This window comes from Salvia hispanica, chromosome 1, assembly GCF_029641045.1.
Source record: "Salvia hispanica isolate PSC_SH4W2 chromosome 1, Shi_PSC_v1, whole genome shotgun sequence".
Classification (NCBI taxonomy): Eukaryota; Viridiplantae; Streptophyta; class Magnoliopsida; order Lamiales; family Lamiaceae; genus Salvia; species Salvia hispanica.
The window spans coordinates 35,242,679-35,264,146 of record NC_142692.1 but is presented as its reverse complement, the minus strand read 5'-3'; the positions used below and the strand labels follow the sequence as shown (position 1 = coordinate 35,264,146).

Genomic DNA, 21,468 nt, shown 5'->3' with positions numbered 1-21,468 from the left:
GTTGAAGTAATATGAAAATAGATGGAAGAGTGGCATTTATATAAAAAATTTTGAATTTAAAAAAATAAAAAATAAAAAAAATTATGAAGTAGAGTCCCGGTCCGGCCCGAACCCCAAATAATGCCGGGCCGGGACTCTCCGCGGCACGGCCCAACACGTTTAACGCTAGGCCGGGACGGGACTCGGGAGCGGCCCAGGGACGCAACTGCGTCCTCGGGACCGTCCCGGGCCGTGACTCCAATACTTGCAACGCTAAAATCGGGCCGGGACTCGCGAGTTGCGGCCCAGCCCAACAGCGTTAATGATGCTCTTAGAGTTTAAAATCTAGTGGACTTTTTTTCTTTAGTTAATAACTAAATAATGACTTTGGTTAAATTTTAGTTTTATAATTCAAATAATAATTACAATGGTTTAAAAATAATTTTGTTCGCATTTTTCGCTTAATCGTATCTGCATATTTAGGAAAAATTGACATTTTAATGGACATCTGCAATCAACAAAAATAAAGAATCAGTGAAACTGCAATATTAACTTACTCTCATTTTCTATAAAATAAGTCATTATTCAGACTACCCACTTTCAAGAAAAGAGACTGAATTATGATTATTTGCCATTCTTTAATAGCATTTGACTAATTTTTTCATCTCTACAAAACAAATAAAAAATTGATTAAAGTCCAATTTCCATCCATCTCTATATATAGGCAAGAAATATATATACACGAACATAACTAACTCATAGTAACACATTAGTTCATCAATTCATAAAATGGCAAGAATTGGAGTGATCGCCGCCGTGCTGATGGTGGCTCTCGCGGCAGCGCTGGTGTCGGCAGCGGCGGCGGAAACCACAGCCTATTGTGTGAGCGAGTGTTATAGCCAATGCCTAGAAATCAAGATTTTCAACGAGGATTATTGCAGCAAAGAGTGCTTGCTTAGTTGTATAAAATCTTCTCATATTAAAACATCTCCACAAAATGATGATTCTACGTTCTCCTCTCGTGGATTTAAATTTTTTGTTATTATCACAAGTTGATACTCCTATTTACTATTGAAATTGTATACTATGTCCTATTTTCTCTTGTAATTAGATACTCCACTATTTTGCATGCGATATCGTGATTTTCAATGAATTGTAGTATTATGCAATATAAAGCTAAATTAAATGAAGCTAAAATGTAAACAATAGTTCACCGATCGATTTATTATTGTGTTAAATCAGTGTAGGAATTACGTAGTTTAAAACTAATGAGATTTGCAAAATTTAAAATCCGATATGATTCCACTTCTATTTTTCTCATTTTTTAGGCGGCAATATATTTGGTTTTATTTTGACACCAAATTTTCTAAATTAAATCCAATATATTTACATAATATTTTTGCGATCCATTGGCATAGGTTTAGCGGTGGAAAAATGAATTCTAATAAAGAATATAGACTTAATTTATCTTACTTTTAGGTCACTAATACGGCATCGTTTTAATAGGACATCATGGTGATTTTGGAACAGCATCCATATTGACCCAAACTGTGCATTATAGTGCCAAAACACTTTATTTTACGCACTTAATAATACTCCCTTCATCTCCGATTAAGAGTCACATTTTAACCGAACACGAATTTTAAGAAATGTAAAGAAAGTTAGTGGAATGTGAGACCCATTTTCTAATATTGGTTTTATTATAATAAAATGTGAGTGAATTGAATTAGTGGAATGTAGGACCTACTTATCATTTATGATAAAAATGAAGTGTGACTCTTAATTGAGGACGGACTAAAATGAAAAAAATGTGACTCTCAATCAGGACGATGGGAGTAATGTTGTAAATTGTAACTTTTGAGTCTTCAGCTTTCCCTTTAATGCTATAATTAATATAGCAAGCAAAATAGCCATTAATCGAATATTATCAATGGTATTATTACATAACGTTTCCGTAAACATTCCACATTTCCCAAACACGCCCTTTCACGACATAGATTCAGCTCATAATTTTCCTAATCCGTACGAATCGAAAACCTTGGAATCAGGGGAGAAAAATCACACACCCACACTCAAATTTGTGTTCAACAATTTATGATTTGATGATTGATTGAAATCTTATTCAAATGAGGGGCTTATTGATTCCGCTGTTTTTCGTGATCTTGATTTTAGCTGTTGTCGTTAGAGCTTCCTCAAGCTCTGACCCGGATCCGGATTCGGATAATCCGCCGTTGCCGTTGACTGCGTGAGTTCTCTCAATCTAATTACTGTTTTGTGAGGTTTGGGATGAATTTTGAATGAAAATGATTTGACCAAAATTAGGTTTATGTGAATTGGTGATTTGCAGTTCATGCCTAATTTAGACTATTTAGTTTAAGGATTTCTTGTGATTCTGGTTCAATTTATGCTAAATTTTGGGGCTTTTAGGCGGATTAGTGATTATAAGCTGGCTTGGATTCAGAAATGCACTACTTTGCTTACCGAAATGGGATTAGATATGGTTTGGTGGGATGTAACCTTGATTTTGATTTTGAGTTAAAGAGTCATGTATATGATTTAAAGGTTGCTTCTTTGGGCTTTTGATTTCTCTGCGTTGTAAAATTTGTGCTTTTTCTAGATTGAATAGTGAGTCTGTGCTATTCCCATTGCATTTTCTAAGAAAATGAAGCTTGTTTCTTTGGCTTGTTTGCTACCTTCTTTGTGTTGAAAGCTTTCTGATTTTTCTCGATTGGATTGCGAGTAGTGCTTGTATGTTGGAAGGGCTTACTGTTTCAGTTTGATATGGCTTGGTCTGTAATTTCATAGATTGAATATTGGGTAGTGGATGAATGTTCGATTAATTGATTATGATCTCCGAAGATACATCAGTTATGGTGAATGTAGTTTCTTATTAAATTCGAGCAAAATGCAGATAACTGTTCCGATTGCAATTTTGTTTTAAAAAAGCATTGGTTTCACTGCTGAAAAATTGTTTCTTCAAAAAATCTGAGCTTATGTAGACATACTAATTTCCGTTTCCTGACCTACTACTTCTCGTGATATATAATCAGCAAACACGAGACAGCAATATTGGCTGCTCCTGATGGAACGGTATATTTAGTGGAGATTGGTTCTGGGAAAATTCTCTGGTCGTTCTCATCTGGCCCGTCAATTTATTCCTCGTATCAACAAATCCCCAACCACGAAGGAGAAAAGCTCAACACATCTTCTGATGGCGATAATTTCTATATAGATTGTGGGGAAGATTGGGAACTCTACTTACATGGAACTGGCCTTAAGAAAGTGGTATGTTCACTGGTCTGAAATATATCGGTGCTGATGCACTTATCAATGTAACATCTCTCGTCTTTGTTTAGTGTTTGTGTGTTATGTATACGAGTATTCGAATTATGGTGTGTCTTACTTTGGGAAATCCTAATGTGTTATTGCAGAAGCTCCCAATGAGTGCTGAAGAATTCGTAAAGCGCACTCCGTTTGTGTCGGCTGGTGGTGGGATTATGCTAGGATCAAAAAAGACTTCTGTTTTCGTCGTGGATGCTAAAACTGGAAAGGTTGTTCGCACTTTAAGGTCAGATAACCTTTCCTCGGGTGAGGATCGTGGTGCTGATGAAACTTCGATTATGACTAGAGCCGACATCGAAAAATGGTTGCCTGCAAGTTCTGTGGATGCCGAGGCCGTTGAGAAGCCGCTTTATCTTACCAGGACTGACTACGCAGTGAAGTATACGTCTGCGAAAACGGGAGAGGTTCTATGGTATCTAATGTTTGCTGACATTGAAGCGTCGTTTCAGTGTGAAGGAATTGAAGATTTCTTGGGGGGGTTTTCGGGAAGAGGGATTGATATGAAGCTGCCAATGCCTTGTCAGACACGGCCTCTAGTCTACCGTATCCGTGACCGTAGCTCTCTTGAGCCGCTTTTTAAAGCAAATCGTGTTGGAGATGCTCTTCCGGGAGGTGGAATTCTTTCTTTGCCTGCTACCGATCATGGTGAACCCACCGACAACTTATTGGCACTTTATGGTGGCCATGGGAATGAGCTTATGCTTGCGCTGCCGACTCCTGAACGAAAAGATTTCATGATTGAAAGTGTTCCCAGCACTGGTGCTCGTCAAATCGGTGGCCATGTAGAATCTGATAGCATAGCACATCCTCATTTGTGGCCTTCCATGCTGTTTTTTGCTTTGCTGTCTATAGCCCTGACTTTCTTTTACTGCGCCAGACGTCAAATTATGAAGAAAGGGGATGTGTTACATCGACAATCGGAAGATTTGAAAAAGTTGCAAAATGCGATACCCAAAAAGAAGAAAGGCCGGAAAACGGTTGTGAAAAGACATAGTATCTCCGATGGGAACAAAGGTATGAAAGAGGATAGATTTTTTACCCCGAATCCTTTTGAGAACAATGGCATTTCCACGTATGGGCGTAAGATTGGTAGAATGGTGGTGACCAGCAAAGAGATCGCAAAGGGGAGCAATGGGACAATTGTACTTGAAGGAAACTATGAAGGCCGTTCAGTTGCTGTCAAACGTCTTGTCCGCACCCATCACGATGTGGCTGTGAAGGAGATCCAGAATCTCATTGCATCCGATCAACATCCAAACATTGTTCGTTGGCATGGAGTGGAATATGATCAAGATTTCGTTTATATATGTCTGGAGCGATGTACCTGTAGTTTGTTTGATTTGATCATATTCTGCACTTCAGATCAAAGTCAAGAACCTCCGAGTATTGTTGGTTCTAACATGGAATTGTTGAGCAATCTTGGAAACAATGAGGAGCTCGAGCTTTGGAGGGCTAACGGATATCCATCTGCTTTGTTGGTGAAGTTAATGAGGTATGTTTAATTTAAACATCCATTAGCTGCAAAACGTTTTATGAACTATATATATCGGGATTCATTTATTAAGAAATTGAAGAGTCCAGTTAGAGGTCGTTAATTCGGGTGATATATTAAATCAACAATACATATACGATTGAGTATTTGAAGGTTTACACTACCAAATATTCAGTTCATCAAAGTTATTTATCTTAACCCATCCGAATGTACTTCTCTGGTTGCATGTTTGTTTTCTGTCAATCAACCCCAATATTTGTTAGGTAAGATATATAATGATGATTTTATGACTTAGGATTAGGGAATCCTTATTAGAAGACTTGGATAACTTAGAATCGTATAAAATACTTTCAGATCAAGTATTTTGAGTGCACAAAATCTATGATCGGATAAGACTAAGTTTCCCTTGATCATTGTTCATTCTCTGATCTGTATTTAATCAAAATTCAGCCTAAACCGTCGACAATTAACTGCCAAGGCAGTTAATTAACTAAAACTGATTCCAAACTGTTAATAACTGTTTAAAAACTGTTAAAACAGTTAATTCAAACACTAAAATAAGATAGAACAAGCTTCTAATGAAGCAGCCGAATTGTTTAGAAATTAAAGTGATAAACACTAAAATTCCAACATTCTTCCTTAGAATTAAAGTGCTAATACACTAAAATTCCAACATTCCTCCCCTATTTTAGTGGATTTATAAGCATGATCAAATCAAAAGAACAGAAAACAAAAATTATGCATAAATGAAAATATCACAAGGATTGAATTTCCATTTTAGTATATCAATGTACAAACATTCTAATTATAAGAGTGGTCTAAGACTTGAACTCTTACAATTCCTTTGAATATCAGTCTTAATATACACATAATTATCAAACAATTAATCTAAACCTGACACCTTTATAACAAGTCTAGTGTCCATATCCTTCAACAAACATTTATAAAGCTAAGTCCAGAGCTTTATTGGAACAACTTGGATTCCATGTTTGTATAGGTAGCTTTTCATCTTGTTCTGTCAAAACAATTTGCCAAAAAAACTATTAAGAAGCAAAACTTCAACCTCCTTCAAACTGACAGATTATTACACATACCTTGGATGGTTTGAACATGTGTCTATCTCACATATTTAGGCTTTCCACATTGAATTTCACATCTAATATCAAATTAGAAGGAAATTGGGTATCCCAAACAGATAAGATTAGATGGACTTGAGCCCCACCCCTTTAGCAGATTTGATAACTAAATCTTTAGCCAAGCCTTTGGTTAGATGGTCTGCCAGATTTTGTTGTGTCCCAACAAATTCAACTGAAATGACCCCATGAGTGATCAGCTCCCTAACCATGCTATGTCTGACACCTAAATGTCTAGACTTCCCATTGTAAACTTGGCTATATACTTTAGCCAATGTTGCTGCACTGTCACACCTTATAGAGATAGGTGATATAGGCTTAGGCCATAAAGGAATTTCATAAACCAAATCCCTTAACCATTCTGCCTCCTTTCCAGCAGCGGCTAGTGCTACAAATTCTGACTCCATTGTAGAACTTGTGATACAAGTTTGCTTCTTAGAAGCCCAAGAGATAGCTCCACCTCCTAGCAAGTAAATCCAACCACTAGTAGAGGAATGATCCTCTGGATTGGCTATCCAACTTGCATCAGAATATCCTTCTAAGATAGAAGGAAAATCTGAGTAACACAAACCATAGTTTATGGTTCCTTTGAGGTACTTAAGTAACCTCCTCACTGTTTGCCAGTGATGAATACTAGGACTATGTGTAAATCTACTTAATCTTCCTATTGTCAGGCCTAGTACTTATCATTGCATACATTAGGCAACCTATTACTTTAGAGTATTCCAATTGTGAAACTGTTTTTCCTCTATTAGGTAAGAGTTTTACATTAGGATCCATAGGTGTGCTAACTGGAGTACAGTTTCCATAATTGAACCTTTTCAACACTTTCTCAATGTAATGAGATTGTGTGATAGATATTCTGTTAGGAGCCTCTTTTATTATCCTAATTCCCAATATGACTTCAGCCTCACCTAAATCTTTCATTGAGAACTTAGATGATAGGAATTTCTTTGTCTCATCTATCTGGTCTTGACTAGTACCAAACAGAAGCATATCATCTACATAAAGGCAGATAATAATTCCTTTACCAAATTTATCAAACTTAGAATAAACACACTTATCAGCTTGATTCAATAGAAAACCATTTGATAAAACAATATCATCAAACTTTTGATGCCCCTGTTTTGGTGCTTGTTTCAAGCCATATAATGATTTGATCAACTTGCACACCTTGTGTTCATTTCCTGGTAAAGAATATCCCTCAGGCTGCTTTATGTAGATTTCCTCATCCAAATCACCATTTAAAAAGGCTGTTTTAACATCCATTTGGTGTATAAGGAGTTTATGAATAGAAGCCATAGCTACTAGCAATCTAATAGTAGATATTCTAGCTACAGGAGCATAAGTATCAAAGTAGTCTATCCCCTCCTTTTGTCTAAATCCTTGAATGACAAGCCTAGCTTTAAACTTGTCTATAGACCCATCAACTTTCATCTTTCTTTTAAAGATCCATCTACACCCCAATGGTTTACAACCAGGGGGCAGATCAGTTAATTCCCAAGTGTTATTTTGGAGTATAGAATCCATTTCATCATCTATAGCCTCTTTCCAGAATGAGACATCTCTAGATGACATGGCTTCTTTGAAAGTCTTAGGATCCTCTTCAATTATAGAACAGTAGGGGTACTGGGATTGTAATTCATCCCTTGATCCTTCAATAAGATGGATTTGAAAGCCTTTATCTAGATTACTTTGATTTCTTGGCCTTACACTCCTTCTAACCCAATGTTGAGTTGAAGGTTCCTCTGATTGATTTTCAGAAATTACTAATCTATTTTTAGAATTAGAAAATAGATCCTTAGGCCTTGTGATAGATGTGAATCTATTTTCATCAAAGATTGCATCTCTTGACTCTATAACAGAGTTCACAGAGACAAATTTGTTAGGTTCTAAGACATAAAACCTATAAGCCTTTGAATGATTTGCATAACCAATGAAAATGCAATCAATTCCCTTTTCACCCAATGTCCTACGCTTGGGATCAGTGAGTTTAACTACTGCTCTGCAGCCCCACACTTTAAGATAGTTTAAGTTTGGAGGTTTTCCAAACCACAACTCATAAGGTGTAGCTTTACTTTTCTTATTTGGAACTCTATTTAATATATAGCAGGCAGTAATCATAGCTTCTCCCCAAAAACCTTCATTTAAACCAGAATATGATAACAAAGAGTTAACCATTTCTTTCAACACTCTGTTCTTTCTTTCAGAGATTCCATTCTGCTGTGGAGTATAAGGGGCTGTTATTTGGTGAATTATTCCCACTGATTCAAAATAACTAGGATCATAGTATTCACCTCCCCTATCAGATCTAAAAATCTTTATAAATTCACTCTTTTGTACCTCAACTTCTGTCTTATATACCTTGAATTTCTCTAAGGCTTCATCCTTAGAACTTAGCAAGTATACATAACAATATCTAGTTGAGTCATCAATAAAAGTAATAACATACTTCTTATTTCCAATTGATGGTGTTGAGTGAAAATCACAGATATCACTATGGATTAATTCCAGTAGTTTAGATTCTCTCACAACATTATTGAAAGGTTGCCTTGTGATCTTAGTTAACATACATGTTTTACATTTATCTTTGCTAACTGTAAAGGCAGGGATTAAGCTATTTTTAGACATCTCAATTAGTCTTTTATAATGCACATGTCCTAACCTTTCATGCCACAAATCAGTAGTTGAAAGTTCATTAGAAGTCATCACATAAGCAGAATTATCAACAAAGCAAGATTCAATATTTAATCTTAACATACCATTGCATAAATAACCAAAACCAACAAATACACCATGTTTAGATAAAATATATTTATTAGCTTCAATAACTTGTTTATAACCTAAGTTATTAATTACAGTGCCACTCATTAGATTCTTTCTAATGGTGGGAACATACAATACATCTACTAAATCCAACTGTTTCCCAGAAGTAAAAGTTAGCCTAACATTTCCTATTCCTTCAATCGATTCACTAGAACCATTCCCCATTCTAATCACTGATCCATCAGTGATCTTCTGCAAGGATGTAAACCATCTCCTATCCTTGCAAACATGGTTTGTAGCTCCAGAATCCACCCACCAAGTGTACTCATCATCCTGTACATAGAATGAACTTGGTGTATCCGAGATATAGTTCTGAATAGAAATATTAGAATTGAATATTTTCATACCTTGAGGTACACTTGGATCCTTAGATCCACTTGGTCCAGATTTTGAACCACTTGTACTTGTACCAGCCTTGAAAACTTTCTTTCCAGACCTACAATCTTTCTTGTAGTGGCCTGGTTTCCCACACTTCCAACAAACAAGTTTTTGTTTCTTATTCTCAGAGGACTCTCCTTGAAACATTTTCCTTTTCCCTTTGAACTTCTGTCCACCTTCCACCATATTAATGGAAGATAGTCCAGCCACACTCTTTTCCTTGTTCTTTTCCATCTCCTGAATCCTTAAGGATTCTTCAATTCTGAGATGAGAACCAAGTTGCACCAAGGAAAGTTCTTCCTTTTAATGCTTTAGAGTATGTTTGAAGTCTTTCCAAGAGGGAGGCAATTTATCAATAACACTAGAAACTGATATGGCTTCATCCATATGCATCTGGTGTTGTTGAAATTGTCCAAGAATCCTTAGTAATTCATTATATTGTTCCATCACAGGTCTAGAATCTAGCATCTTATAATTATTGAAATTACTAACCAAGAATTTCTTACTAGAAGCATCCTCTGCCATGTATTTAGATTCTAGAGAATCCCATAATTCTTTGGAGGATTCAACATTCTGATAAATATCAAAGAGTGAGTCAGTCATACCATTGAGAATATGCCCTCTGCACACATAGTCATCATTCTCCCATTTCAGCCTCCTTCTGGTTTGTTCCAGAGATTCATCTTCAGTCGGTTCTGGCATGGTAGTTGTGAGTACATGAACAACCTTCAGGGTGGTCAGCAAGAAGTGCATCTTCTTTCTCCATCTTCTGAAATCTACTCCTTCAAACTTCTCCAGTTTTGTGAAGTTTGCAGTCATCTCCCTCACTGAATTGGGTCCAGTCATCTTCAAACTACTTGATCTTTGTTAGGTAAGATATATAATGATGATTTTATGACTTAGGATTAGGGAATCCTTATTAGAAGACTTGGATAACTTAGAATCGTATAAAATACTTTCAGATCAAGTATTTTGAGTGCACAAAATCTATGATCGGATAAGACTAAGTTTCCCTTGATCATTGTTCATTCTCTGATCTGTATTTAATCAAAATTCAGCCTAAACCGTCGACAATTAACTGCCAAGGCAGTTAATTAACTAAAACTGATTCCAAACTGTTAATAACTGTTTAAAAACTGTTAAAACAGTTAATTCAAACACTAAAATAAGATAGAACAAGCTTCTAATGAAGCAGCCGAATTGTTTAGAAATTAAAGTGATAAACACTAAAATTCCAACATTCTTCCTTAGAATTAAAGTGCTAATACACTAAAATTCCAACAATATTCGAATATAATTATAGTGCAATTTCTGTCAACTTGTAGGGACATTGTCTTAGGACTTGCTCATTTGCATGAACTCGGGATTATACATCGGGATTTGAAGCCTCAAAACGTCCTCGTGATGAAAGATAGATCGATATCTGCAAAAATATCGGATATGGGCATCAGCAAGCACTTGGATGGAGACATGTCATCCCTATCCAAGCACGCTACCGGTGAGTAACGTCGTTGTGACCTTTTCTTTTCGATTAAATGCCCACTTTACCTTTTCTCTCAATTTTCTCATGTTACATAGGATATGGAAGCTCGGGATGGCAAGCGCCCGAGCAGCTACGTAACGAGCGGCAGACTCGTGCCGTAGACCTTTTCAGTCTGGGATGCATGTTGTTTTTCTGCTTAACAGGCGGTAAACACCCTTTTGGCGAAAATATTGAGCGCGATGTAAATATAATCAATTCTCGGAAAGACCTCTTCTTGATAGACCATATCCCGGAAGCCACAGATCTCATCTCCGGCCTTCTCAGCCCTAATCCAGACACGAGGTACGCTCGATCAGAGCTTGAATTGATAGTTTTACGGTTTTACCTTCGTTCGATTGTAAATTGACGGGTAATCGATGAAACTCCATTCACACATTTTGATCGGAACGTGTTCTTGTATACACGATAGGCCAAAGGCTGCAGAAGTGATGCACCATCCTCTCTTCTGGAGTTCCGAGACGAGGCTCTCGTTCCTCCGTGACGTCAGCGACAGAGTCGAGCTGGAGGACCGAGAGAGCGCGTCCGACCTCCTCGAGGCCCTAGAGAACACAGGGAAAGCCGCGTTGGACGGGAAATGGGACGAGAGGATGGAACCTGCCTTCATCAATGACATTGGGCGCTTCCGGCGATACAGGTACGACAGCGTGCGTGATCTGCTGCGCGTGATTCGGAACAAGTTGAATCACTACAGAGAGCTTCCAAGGGAGATTCAATCAATTTTGGGGTCAGTTCCCGAAGGATTCAACACTTATTTCTCAACTAGATTTCCTAAGCTCTTGATTGAGGTGTATCATGTGATTCGTTGTCATTGTGAGAATGAAGAAACATTTGGCAAGTATTTTAGAGGTAGTGGATTCTGACTTAGATCTTGCAATGTAACATTGTTGTAACAAAATTTGTACATGTAATGTAACTAATATAATTAATATGGTATAGGGTTGACAGTTTTGGACATTACATGAAAGCATAACGTGAAAGCATAACGTGAACATGCTGTTAGTGTCAAATCTTATTGTGTTCGTGTTTTTATCGAGTAAAGAAATATAATTTCGTGTATGGTTTCTATCGGGTGTGTGCAACTATTCTCAGTTTACTTTAGTGTTAGTCTCTAAACTTAGATAATTTAGATTGTGTTTGTGTAAAATTAAATTTTTATCAGATCTTTATCGTGTCGTTAATGTGTTTGTGTTTTGTGCGAGTCGTATTTGCGTTAGAATGAAGCGTGCAATGTTTGTGTTCGTGGTCGCTGTAATTGTTTAGTGTGCACGACGAGTTTTAATATAAATTTGATAATTATTGATAGTGGATAATCCATGTTTTAATGTAAATTGGCAAAATAGAAGACGTAGAAAAATTATTTGAAATATTATTTGTGAATAAATAGGAGGGGAAAAAATGAAACGTGATGAGAAACATCAAATAGTAGTGATCATAAATAGAATAATTTTTATGAACGATTAGTAATAGAAAAAAGTGAATATTAATTGTGGATGGAATACAATTATGATGGAACATAATAACTTTATTAATTTTATTTTAATCGATCCAATACAAATTGCTTTGGGATGATATTATATTTATCAACATCGAGAAATACAATTACATGAATGAAGATTAGTGCAGTGGCCTTGCACCTTCGCTCCATCAGTATGTTTTTTGCAGAGTGAATTACATATATCGTTGCTACACACATCACAATTACAAGGAAGTTGGCTCATGCAAACTCTTTTACTTATTTCATTATCAAGATCAGCTGCACCAAAAATGAAAACGAATTAGATTCATAGCTAAGTGTGCGAGTCGAGTTATTATCGAATATCGGGTCAATCTGGCAATAACTCAATTTTATGTATAAGGAAGGCCTAAACCGAATTCGACTTGTAAAGGAAACTCTCAACCAAAACACACTCATTAACAACACGATCCTAATTAACACGATTAAAACCTGATATTATAATTTACACAATAATACCTAATTTTCATACCTGATTTACACGGTCTAAAGAATAAAACTAAATATACAGTACTTATTTTTTTAAAAAAGAATAAAATAATTTATGTAATAATATTATTTTTCAACTGGTTACCCGAACCTATGATCCATAGCCAACCCAAATCCAACCAACAAATTATCGGGTTCCTAACGGATGGTCAAGTGCACTTGACTGAATCCGATTAGGCTTAATCAAAATCCATTAATTTTGTGTGTCGTATCGGGTTTTTGTCGAAACTATCAGCCCTAGAGGGAGTATACTAAAATAGTAGTACTACAAATTTCTAACAATTCATGAGGTCCTTAACGTTATGATAATTGTTTAAAACTTTTCAAAGCTTGAATGCTATTAAGATAATTAGTCTATATATTTTCATTTTCCTATATGTAAAATTTACCTCTACAATGTAGAACCAACGACAGAAGCATAACAATCGTTGCGAATTTGTTCATGATTTGAGAATAAAATATAGTGCTTGTTTATAGTATTATGTGGAAAGGATAGATTGTATATAATGATGCAATTTATAGACAAAAGAGATTAATTTATTTGTCAACTTTGTTTTCGCAGAGTATAACAGTTTAGGTGGATAGCAACAAAAATCTAATGACTTTTGGTTTCAATTTTAAATTAATTAATAATATTAAAGGAGATATAATATTCACATTAAAGTTTATATTGATAGTTGATCCCTTGGATTTTATAATAAATACTGAGATCCTGTTTTCATAAAAAGGTAAATTCTTCATTGTTTTCATGTGAAAAAAATTTCAGTGGACCTAACAAACCATGTGGTATGATGATGTGTTGTGTCCCACTAATTAAAAATTAACAAATGAAAGTATTAAAAATATATAGATTAAATTATATAAGGTATTTAGTTCTTGTACATGGAATAAAATCCTAAAATTTAAAACTCTTCAAACACAATATGTTAACTTAAATTTACTATTTTTCGTTTTGTATTTATACATGAAAAAAAAAAGTAAAAAACATAATGATAAACTAAATCGTAATTAATCATGATAGTAGTATGCACGAAAATTAAAATATTTATAGTATTGTTTTACCATTACACAAAATAAAAAATTACTTAGTATTGTATGCATCTCAAATAATCACAATACATTAACTTAAGTTTACTATTTTTTCATTTTGTATTTATATATGAAAAATATTAGTACAACTAATTGTATTTACACATGAAAAAAAAATCGGAAATACAAAAACATAATAATAAACTAAATCATGTTAGTACTATGCACGAAAATAAAAATATTTATAGTATTATTTTACCATTACACAAAATAAAAAAATTACTTAGTATTGTATGTTTCTCAAATAATCACAATACATTAACTTAAGTTTACTATTTTTTTCATTTTGTATTTATATATGAAAAAAATTACAAATAAAAATATAATACTCCATTTGTTAATATACTAAATCATAATTAATCATATTAATCCTATAGGCATGAAATTAAAGTATTTATATAATTTTATTTTACTATTACACAAAATAAAAAAAATACTTAATATAAATTAGTCTTAAGATAATGTAAATATATGATAAAAAAAAATGAAATATATTATTATGTAGTATATGCAAGTATTATATTGTAATATGGGAAGTTTTTGAATTTAAAAATTTTATTCTACGTACAAGAACTAAATACCTTATATAGTTTAATCTATATATTCTTAATACTTCCATTTGTCAATTTTTAATATGTGGGACACACCACATCATCATGCCACGTGGTGTGTTGGGTCCACCAAATATTTTCTCTGTTTTCATACATGCTCTTTTAATATTGGATCCTTAGTTTCATAAAAAGGACATTTGAAATTGAAATCTTAACACGTTTCATTTAAATACTGAAATTTTGTTTTGATCTTTATCATTTAAATTATAATTTCAATCATCATAACTTTTGCTATATTAGTTTTAGTTTCAATCATCATGGAATAATTATAAAATTGAAAAATAATGACTTCATATTTCATTTTCAAAAACGTTAGTAGTATTAATTTGACCAAAAATTAATATTATGAAATTATAATTTAAATGTCAATTATCCTTACAAATATCCTAAATCTATGATTCCCATTTTTCATCTATAATAAAATATAAGCATGCAAAATAAAGAAAAATTAAAGCTCGACTCAAATTCAACTATATACCTCTATAATATATACAATTTCCACTAATTAAAATTGTTCATATACAATAAATTATCGTGGCAATAGCTTCATACTAGTATAAGCTTCAACATTGATGAGCATAATCTACTTATAACTATGTCCCCTAATTTTTTAAATCTCATGTTCGTATCTTTATCGTGTCGCGTTAAATGTACGAGACATATAATGCCATGGCGCGTGCCCGTTGCGATAGAAAATAGAAGGTCGCGACGAGCCATCAACTCCGTATGCTGAAACTATTATTCGCCGAAGAATGTTTCCTCTTTGAATCCCTCTCCCTTTCGTTTCCCCCGTTGCTCTCGGACAACGACGTCTCGAGCTTTCTCCGTTTCCGCTCGTGTCGTGACACATCCTCCTTCTCGTCGATCAACGACAGCAGCCTCTGGATGCGTTTGGAGCGCATGCTGCCCGGCCCATCCGACGAAATGAGCTCGTCTCTAGAGGCTCGTCGGTACCTGTTGATGATCTGGATGAAGTAGACGAGGAGCGCGAGGAAGCACGCGATGCCACATAAGAGATAGAGGCCCCAGAAGCTCTTTAGATGGAGCCGGTCGGATTCTAGCTCTGTGTTCTCCGAGCTGCATGCGCTCGTCGTTAGCCACTTGTCGTGGATCCGTTGCAAATCTCCGCTCTCGGATAGGGTTAGGATCGCGGTCGATAGGTCGATGGCCAGAGGCGAGTCCCGTGGAAACGCCTAGATAAAATTCGAAAAATTAGTAACGATTTCACACACGTAACGTGCAACGAGCGCGACCGAGAAAGTGTAAAAAGTTACTCACAAATCCCCAGCCGCTTTTGGTGAACTCTTGACCGATTATCCTGTACCGGCACTGGCTAGCCAAGAAAAGTTCGACGTAAGGCCGTTCATCAACGATAGCAGCAACGCCTCCGTTCTTGGGGCCGCGTTGAAGGGCAGTGGCATACTCTTCCGGTGATCCGAGAGGCATAAGCCTCGAACTTGGAATGCCAATTCCATCGGTCAGGTAATGCTCCGCGAACGAGCCCACTTGGTATCCGATAGGGTCGTCGCCTTCTCTCAAGCTCTCGATTCCCTTGATCGGAGAGTAGAGCTGCTGTACCGTGAGTATGGACGTTAAGCTCGCAGTATAGCTCGAGTTTATGATCAAAACCACGAAAAGCCATATGATCAGCACTCCCCGCCCTAGGGTGCTCACTGTCGTCTCCCCTGTTTTCGACGAGAGAATCGATAATTTAGATATGGTTGAATATAAAAAGAAACAGAGTTGAGAGGACTACTCACTGTGAGCAAAAAACAGAGTTGAGAGGCTGAACCTGCAACGAAGAAAGAAGCAAAAAATTAGGTGGAACGATGTCCAATTTCGTCGTACGTTCGTGTAAGAAATCGCTAGTAGTATTTGAAGCTTACCACAAGATGGTTATTAGCTGCTGCTTTGGCGTCCCACGGAACTCATCATTCATCCGGTGCTCCAAAATCCACACGACGATGCCAATGAAAACGAAGAACGCTGCACTAACCGCCCACATTTGAGGAGAAAACGGCCTCAAGAAAGCCCAGGCGCCCGTGTTCCGTTTACTGACCGAGGCCACCACCACGAGCCCTGACGCAGCGTACGGCTGTGTGAAATCAACGATCTTTGTACGGTTCGTCGTGATTGCAATGTCTCCAACCGCGCCATCGAAGAACTATGACAAGAAAGCACGATTTTAAGATGCTGATACCGATTTACAGAGAATAGAGATGGATAGTTACTCACTCCAGTGGTGATCAGCTTCACGAGCTCGTTGTAGTTTGGATTTTCGCGGCCATTTCCGTAGGGGATGAACTGATAGGGAACGGCGTAAGGCAGCAAGTTCACAGCAGCTGTGAATACATCAATGCAGAAGCCTTTCGAGTTATTGGTGCCTTGAGCTTGAGAAACGTATTCTCTGTAACTAGCGCGTCGTGGCACGCCAATTCTCAGCTGCTTCCCGTTGTTCGGAAACACCCATCCACGGGGCGTCCTTATGGACTCTCCCGGCCAAAGAACACTGTTTAGTTTATTAGTCGAGCTAGAGCGATTGGGACGTTGTGAATACAGAGTCTCGGGAGGCAGAGTTGATAATCCCGAAGAGTTAGACCAGTATCCGATCCGATGGAGACCGGTCCCAACGACGTTTATAATTTCATACGCGGGATTAACGAGAGACCTGTCGTCCGTAAACTTGACTCGTCCCGTTAGGCCTTCAAAGTCACTCTCCATCAGATTCTTGAGAAGGAGAGGGCCTCCGTCGAAAATCACCATTTTATCGAGATGCAGCTTACTCCCTTGCGTCGTGAGCAAGTTGGAGTCGTTAGAAAACGTGATTTTCCCTCCTTGATCGAAGAACGAGTCGATAGCGTGAGCAAGCAACCAAGTAGCATCATAAGCATATAGACCGTAAGTGCTTAGTCCCAACGAGCCACCGGTCACCTTATTCCACCGCGCTGAGAAAGCTCGTTTCCTCTCCGAATCCGGTGTGTATTGCCGTAGAAATATCACTCCCTGCAATGTTTCCAACATACCTACTGACTGAAGAGGCGGAGCAGAATCGACAGCAGACGCGAGCCAATCCGTTGCAATCCAAACGTAACCGTCGTCCATCATTCCAAGATAGTGCGCAACGGAAAACACCGTGAATCCAGTCGGTGGATAGGTGTGCAGGACGATCACACGAGACTCCGTCATCGCAACTTTGACGAGTATATCCATGATTTCGCTCCGGCTCACATTCCCGGGAGGAATCCCTGCTTTGTAAGAAACTCGACAGCGCCTAGCTGCAAGCGCATCGTCCAGCACAGACAGCCCGTTTCTGCCATAATCATCGTCGAGAAAGACAACAATCACTTCCTTCCAACCGTAGTTTTCAACTATCTCAGCCACTGCGGTCATCTGATGCAGATCACTCTGTGTCGACCTAACGAAATAGGGGAACTGAAGAGTCGAGAGAGTAGGGTCTGTTGCGGAGAACGACACAAAGGGAGTTAACAGCTCGTTCCCGACGTGCAGGATAGTATGTGCAACCACGGACGATTGAGGGCCGATCACTGCAAGAATGTCCGTCTCCATAAACCGCAGAGCTGCACAAAGTATGAGTTATGTCAGTCTTAGTGTCGAACGCATAAAAATGCGTCTATTTCAATCGCCTCTCGTTTCAAAACAGCTCAAGAACTCTCGGCATTAAGACATTTCAGATTAAAGTTCGATAGGTGAAGATCGTTCACACAAACATCATAGATCAAAATTCGATCAATGGAGCTCGTTTACACAAAACTAAAAGATCCTTAGTTTGATTCTTACATAATTCAAACAAAGATCAACTTCATTTTTCACTCTATCACATTAAACTGCAGCTATTTCATCGCCACTCGCTTCAAAATCACTCAAGAGTCAACCAAAGGAGCTCGTTTACACGAAACTACAAGACTCTAACTTCGATTTTCCAATTAAGTTCGAACGAAAAGCATAATCTAGGGGAGATAGCTTTAAGGAGTACCTTCAACCAAGCCAAGGAATCCACTGCAATTGGAGTTTCGGAATATCACATTGAACTTGGATCCTTTAAGCACGCTCGAGTTGGCATTGATATCTTTGACAGCCTCGTCAATGGCAATCTTGGCAACTCTCCCAATCGTCGAATCAAGAGTGAAGATCGCCCCAACATTCACAACGGCAGGCCTTGAAGAACCGTGGGCGCTCAAGCCATCCGCCAACAACGCCCCTAGAGAGAGTGTCGAAAGCAGAACAATCCAAACCACACTCATCCTACAAACACACACACACTATGAGTTCTCAGTTCAAGAAGATCAAGATCACAAGATTCCCAATCACTTCCATCAATTGTAACCAAAACAACCTAAAACCTTTACAATAAAAAAAGCTCTAACAAAATCTCAGCACTTTAGCAATGGAAATGCACTTTCAATTCAACTCACACACACACACACACACACAAACACACAATGAGCTATCAATTAAGCAAAGCCAAAACACACACCCAACTTCACAAATCCCTAACAATAATGAGTTCCACAATTTATAACCAAAACCCCAAAATCATGGTAGCAAAAAACACCAAAAAAGAGAAAAGGGTATCAAAATCCAGCACCTTTATCAGTGGAAATGCACACAGACAACAACTTGCTGAATTTCAGACACATTCACACATGTACAAGAATTAAAGATAAAGAAGCTACTCAATTAATAAATGAACAAAAAGAGGGAATTACATAGAAAAACAGCAGGAAAAAACATTTAAAAAAAACAAACAGAATCAGATTCTGAGCTGAGAAGCATACCTTAGATCACCAAGATTGCAACTTTGGCACAAAATTATGCTCCCAAAAAGTGACTAAGAAGACTCATATTCAATATGATGCTTTTTGGGTGTTTTGGAGAAGCCAAATTAGACAGCAGGAGAGCCATAAAAGATAAACCAACTATACATACTACTCCATATAACTTCAAAATACATCTATGAATATATATATATAAAATATTTACAGTGCATCATGTGGGTCATGTCTCATTCAACATTTCTCTCTGTAAATCTCATCCAAGGAAACAATACCCACCAACAAAATGGGAGTCACCTGAATCCTGGCCCCATGTATTTATTTTTTTATCCAAGATTTGATTTTTATTCAATTATTTAATTAATTAAATAGTGCTATACCCATTTACTTTGATAGTCAAGTCATTTCAGTTTTCAAGATTAGATTTTTATTCAATTATTTAATAGAAATTAATAATGCTAGGATTCGATGAATTCCCATTTACTGTGATAATTGAGTCCATTTCAATTTTCAAGATTGAAAACTTTTTAATGGAAATAAATCGTGCTAAGCATACCCATTTTACTTTGTCGACATTATATTTGGGTGTGTAGATGTCACATCACAGCAAACTAAGGTTTTCTTGATTCTTCTTTTTTGATGATTTATGCAATGAAAAAATTGGACCAATGCATGAACTTGAGAGAAGGGCGACTGTGCAAGTGGGATTTTAATAAATTAAATAGCAGTATTAATTAATCAATTATTACAGCCATGTAAAACGTTTTGGGTTTTGGTGAAAGTGGGAAAGAAATGATCTTTAGTTTGGAACAATGATTGCAAATTAAATTGGTTATAGAGAGAGAAGATGTATGCTTTATTCTAGAAAAAAAGGAACTGAGGGTAGGAGATGTATCAATTACCAGCTTAAATACATAACTCATGCAAAATATTTCACTTTTATTTTATATAGAACAAAAAGTTGAAGATTGCATAAATTATATAGTAAAAAAAGTTTTATTCGTATTTCGAATTTAGTACATTCAGTTATATATGTTTAGACGATGTTAACTTTTTATTTATGTGAATTACAAATCATAAACAAATAATAATTCTCTTTTTACCAATATGAAACAATCATAATACTTTTTATATTAATATGAAACAATAATGAAATATGTTGTACTTCACATAAACAAAGAGTTAATACCATTTAAACATATATAATAGAATGTACTAAAATAAAACAAGAATAAAACTTTTTACTATTTAATTATATAATCTTCAAATCTTTTTGTACTAACGTGAAACAAAGGCGAAACATATTGTGTTATGTATTTACTCCTTTAATTAGCTAATATATATGTATGTAAATAGTAAGCAGCCAATTTTAATTCTTTTAGTAGATATATATGATAAAGTTGGATAGTCGTCCTATTAATAATTTCATTGCGTCTCACGATGTCCACACAATCATATATGCATGAGGAATTCAATTTTTAAAGGCAAGTTACAAAATTCATATATTGCCAACTAATTTTGAACCTAACAAATTTTACCCTAATGGACTATATAGATCCAAAAAAATATATAATGACATCTGTGATTAATTGAATGATTTTGTGTTGGTGTGGTTGTGTAATCATTTCAATACCTAATTGTATGTACTTTTAGTTTAAATATCTCACGCACATAATAAAAATATGAAGGAAGTCATAAGCATTGATGTTGCTAAGAAATTATTGGCCTTTTGGATAGAATTAATCCTTTTGCTTTTAGTATAATCAATATTTTGTTTAGGCTTCAAATGTATAGTGTGCTACTGTATCATGAATTTGAATTTTTCATTCTACCAAAAAGAAAGCGGTTGCGAATTATCACTTTTTCAATTTTTATTATTAAAATTTCGATCTTGATCCATTATATTGAATGTATCTCATACTACAATTTTTTAGGTAATTGACCAAAACATATAGTAGTTCACATCAGAATTAAAAATTGTGACACATCTCATTCGTATCAATACGAAATATCGGCTGCCCATCTTAGCTAATTTTCTTTATAAAATAAGATAATTTATTTCTTCAAATTCAAACCTAATGGTATACTAGCAATATTCTAAAAAATGTTAGATATAAAAATAGGGTACAAACGTACAAATAGTAATTTTTTCCTTCATTTAAATGGGAAATTTATCGTATTGTTTTGTCAATAACTACATAAATAGCTAAAGATAGAGACAAAAGCATGTGCTAAAAAAAAAATTGGTGTAGAAGGACACATTGAATATGTAGGGAACAC

The 21,468-nt window shown here is 36.1% G+C and overlaps 2 protein-coding genes across 4 annotated transcripts; one reads left to right on the top strand and one right to left on the bottom strand.

The window, feature by feature from the left end:
• The first annotated feature begins 1,929 nt into the window (after nt 1-1,929).
• On the top strand, nt 1,930-11,645 carry LOC125220809 (serine/threonine-protein kinase/endoribonuclease IRE1b-like). 2 transcript variants are annotated; one of them, XM_089062898.1, is made up of 6 exons: nt 1,930-2,224; nt 3,030-3,264; nt 3,411-4,813; nt 10,476-10,648; nt 10,729-10,975; nt 11,103-11,645. In XM_089062898.1, exons 1-6 carry the CDS (start codon nt 2,106-2,108, stop codon nt 11,551-11,553), a joined length of 2,628 nt encoding a protein of 875 aa, XP_088919024.1. In that variant the 5' UTR covers nt 1,930-2,105; the 3' UTR covers nt 11,554-11,645. The 2 variants fall into 2 exon arrangements, with proteins under 2 accessions (XP_088919024.1, XP_088919025.1); XM_089062899.1 differs by lacking the exon at nt 1,930-2,224 and having other exon boundaries at nt 3,183-3,311.
• A 3,205-nt stretch (nt 11,646-14,850) lies between these two features.
• Nucleotides 14,851-19,358, bottom strand: LOC125223795 (glutamate receptor 3.3-like). 2 transcript variants are annotated; one of them, XM_048127089.2, is made up of 7 exons: nt 19,192-19,358; nt 18,390-18,658; nt 16,631-17,973; nt 16,282-16,559; nt 16,156-16,187; nt 15,674-16,080; nt 14,851-15,588 (listed from the first exon to the last, which is right to left on the bottom strand). In XM_048127089.2, exons 2-7 carry the CDS (start codon nt 18,655-18,657, stop codon nt 15,112-15,114), a joined length of 2,805 nt encoding a protein of 934 aa, XP_047983046.1. In that variant the 5' UTR covers nt 18,658; nt 19,192-19,358; the 3' UTR covers nt 14,851-15,111. The 2 variants fall into 2 exon arrangements, with proteins under 2 accessions (XP_047983046.1, XP_047983047.1); XM_048127090.2 differs by lacking the exon at nt 19,192-19,358 and adding an exon at nt 19,002-19,116.
• Nucleotides 19,359-21,468: the final 2,110 nt, after the last annotated feature.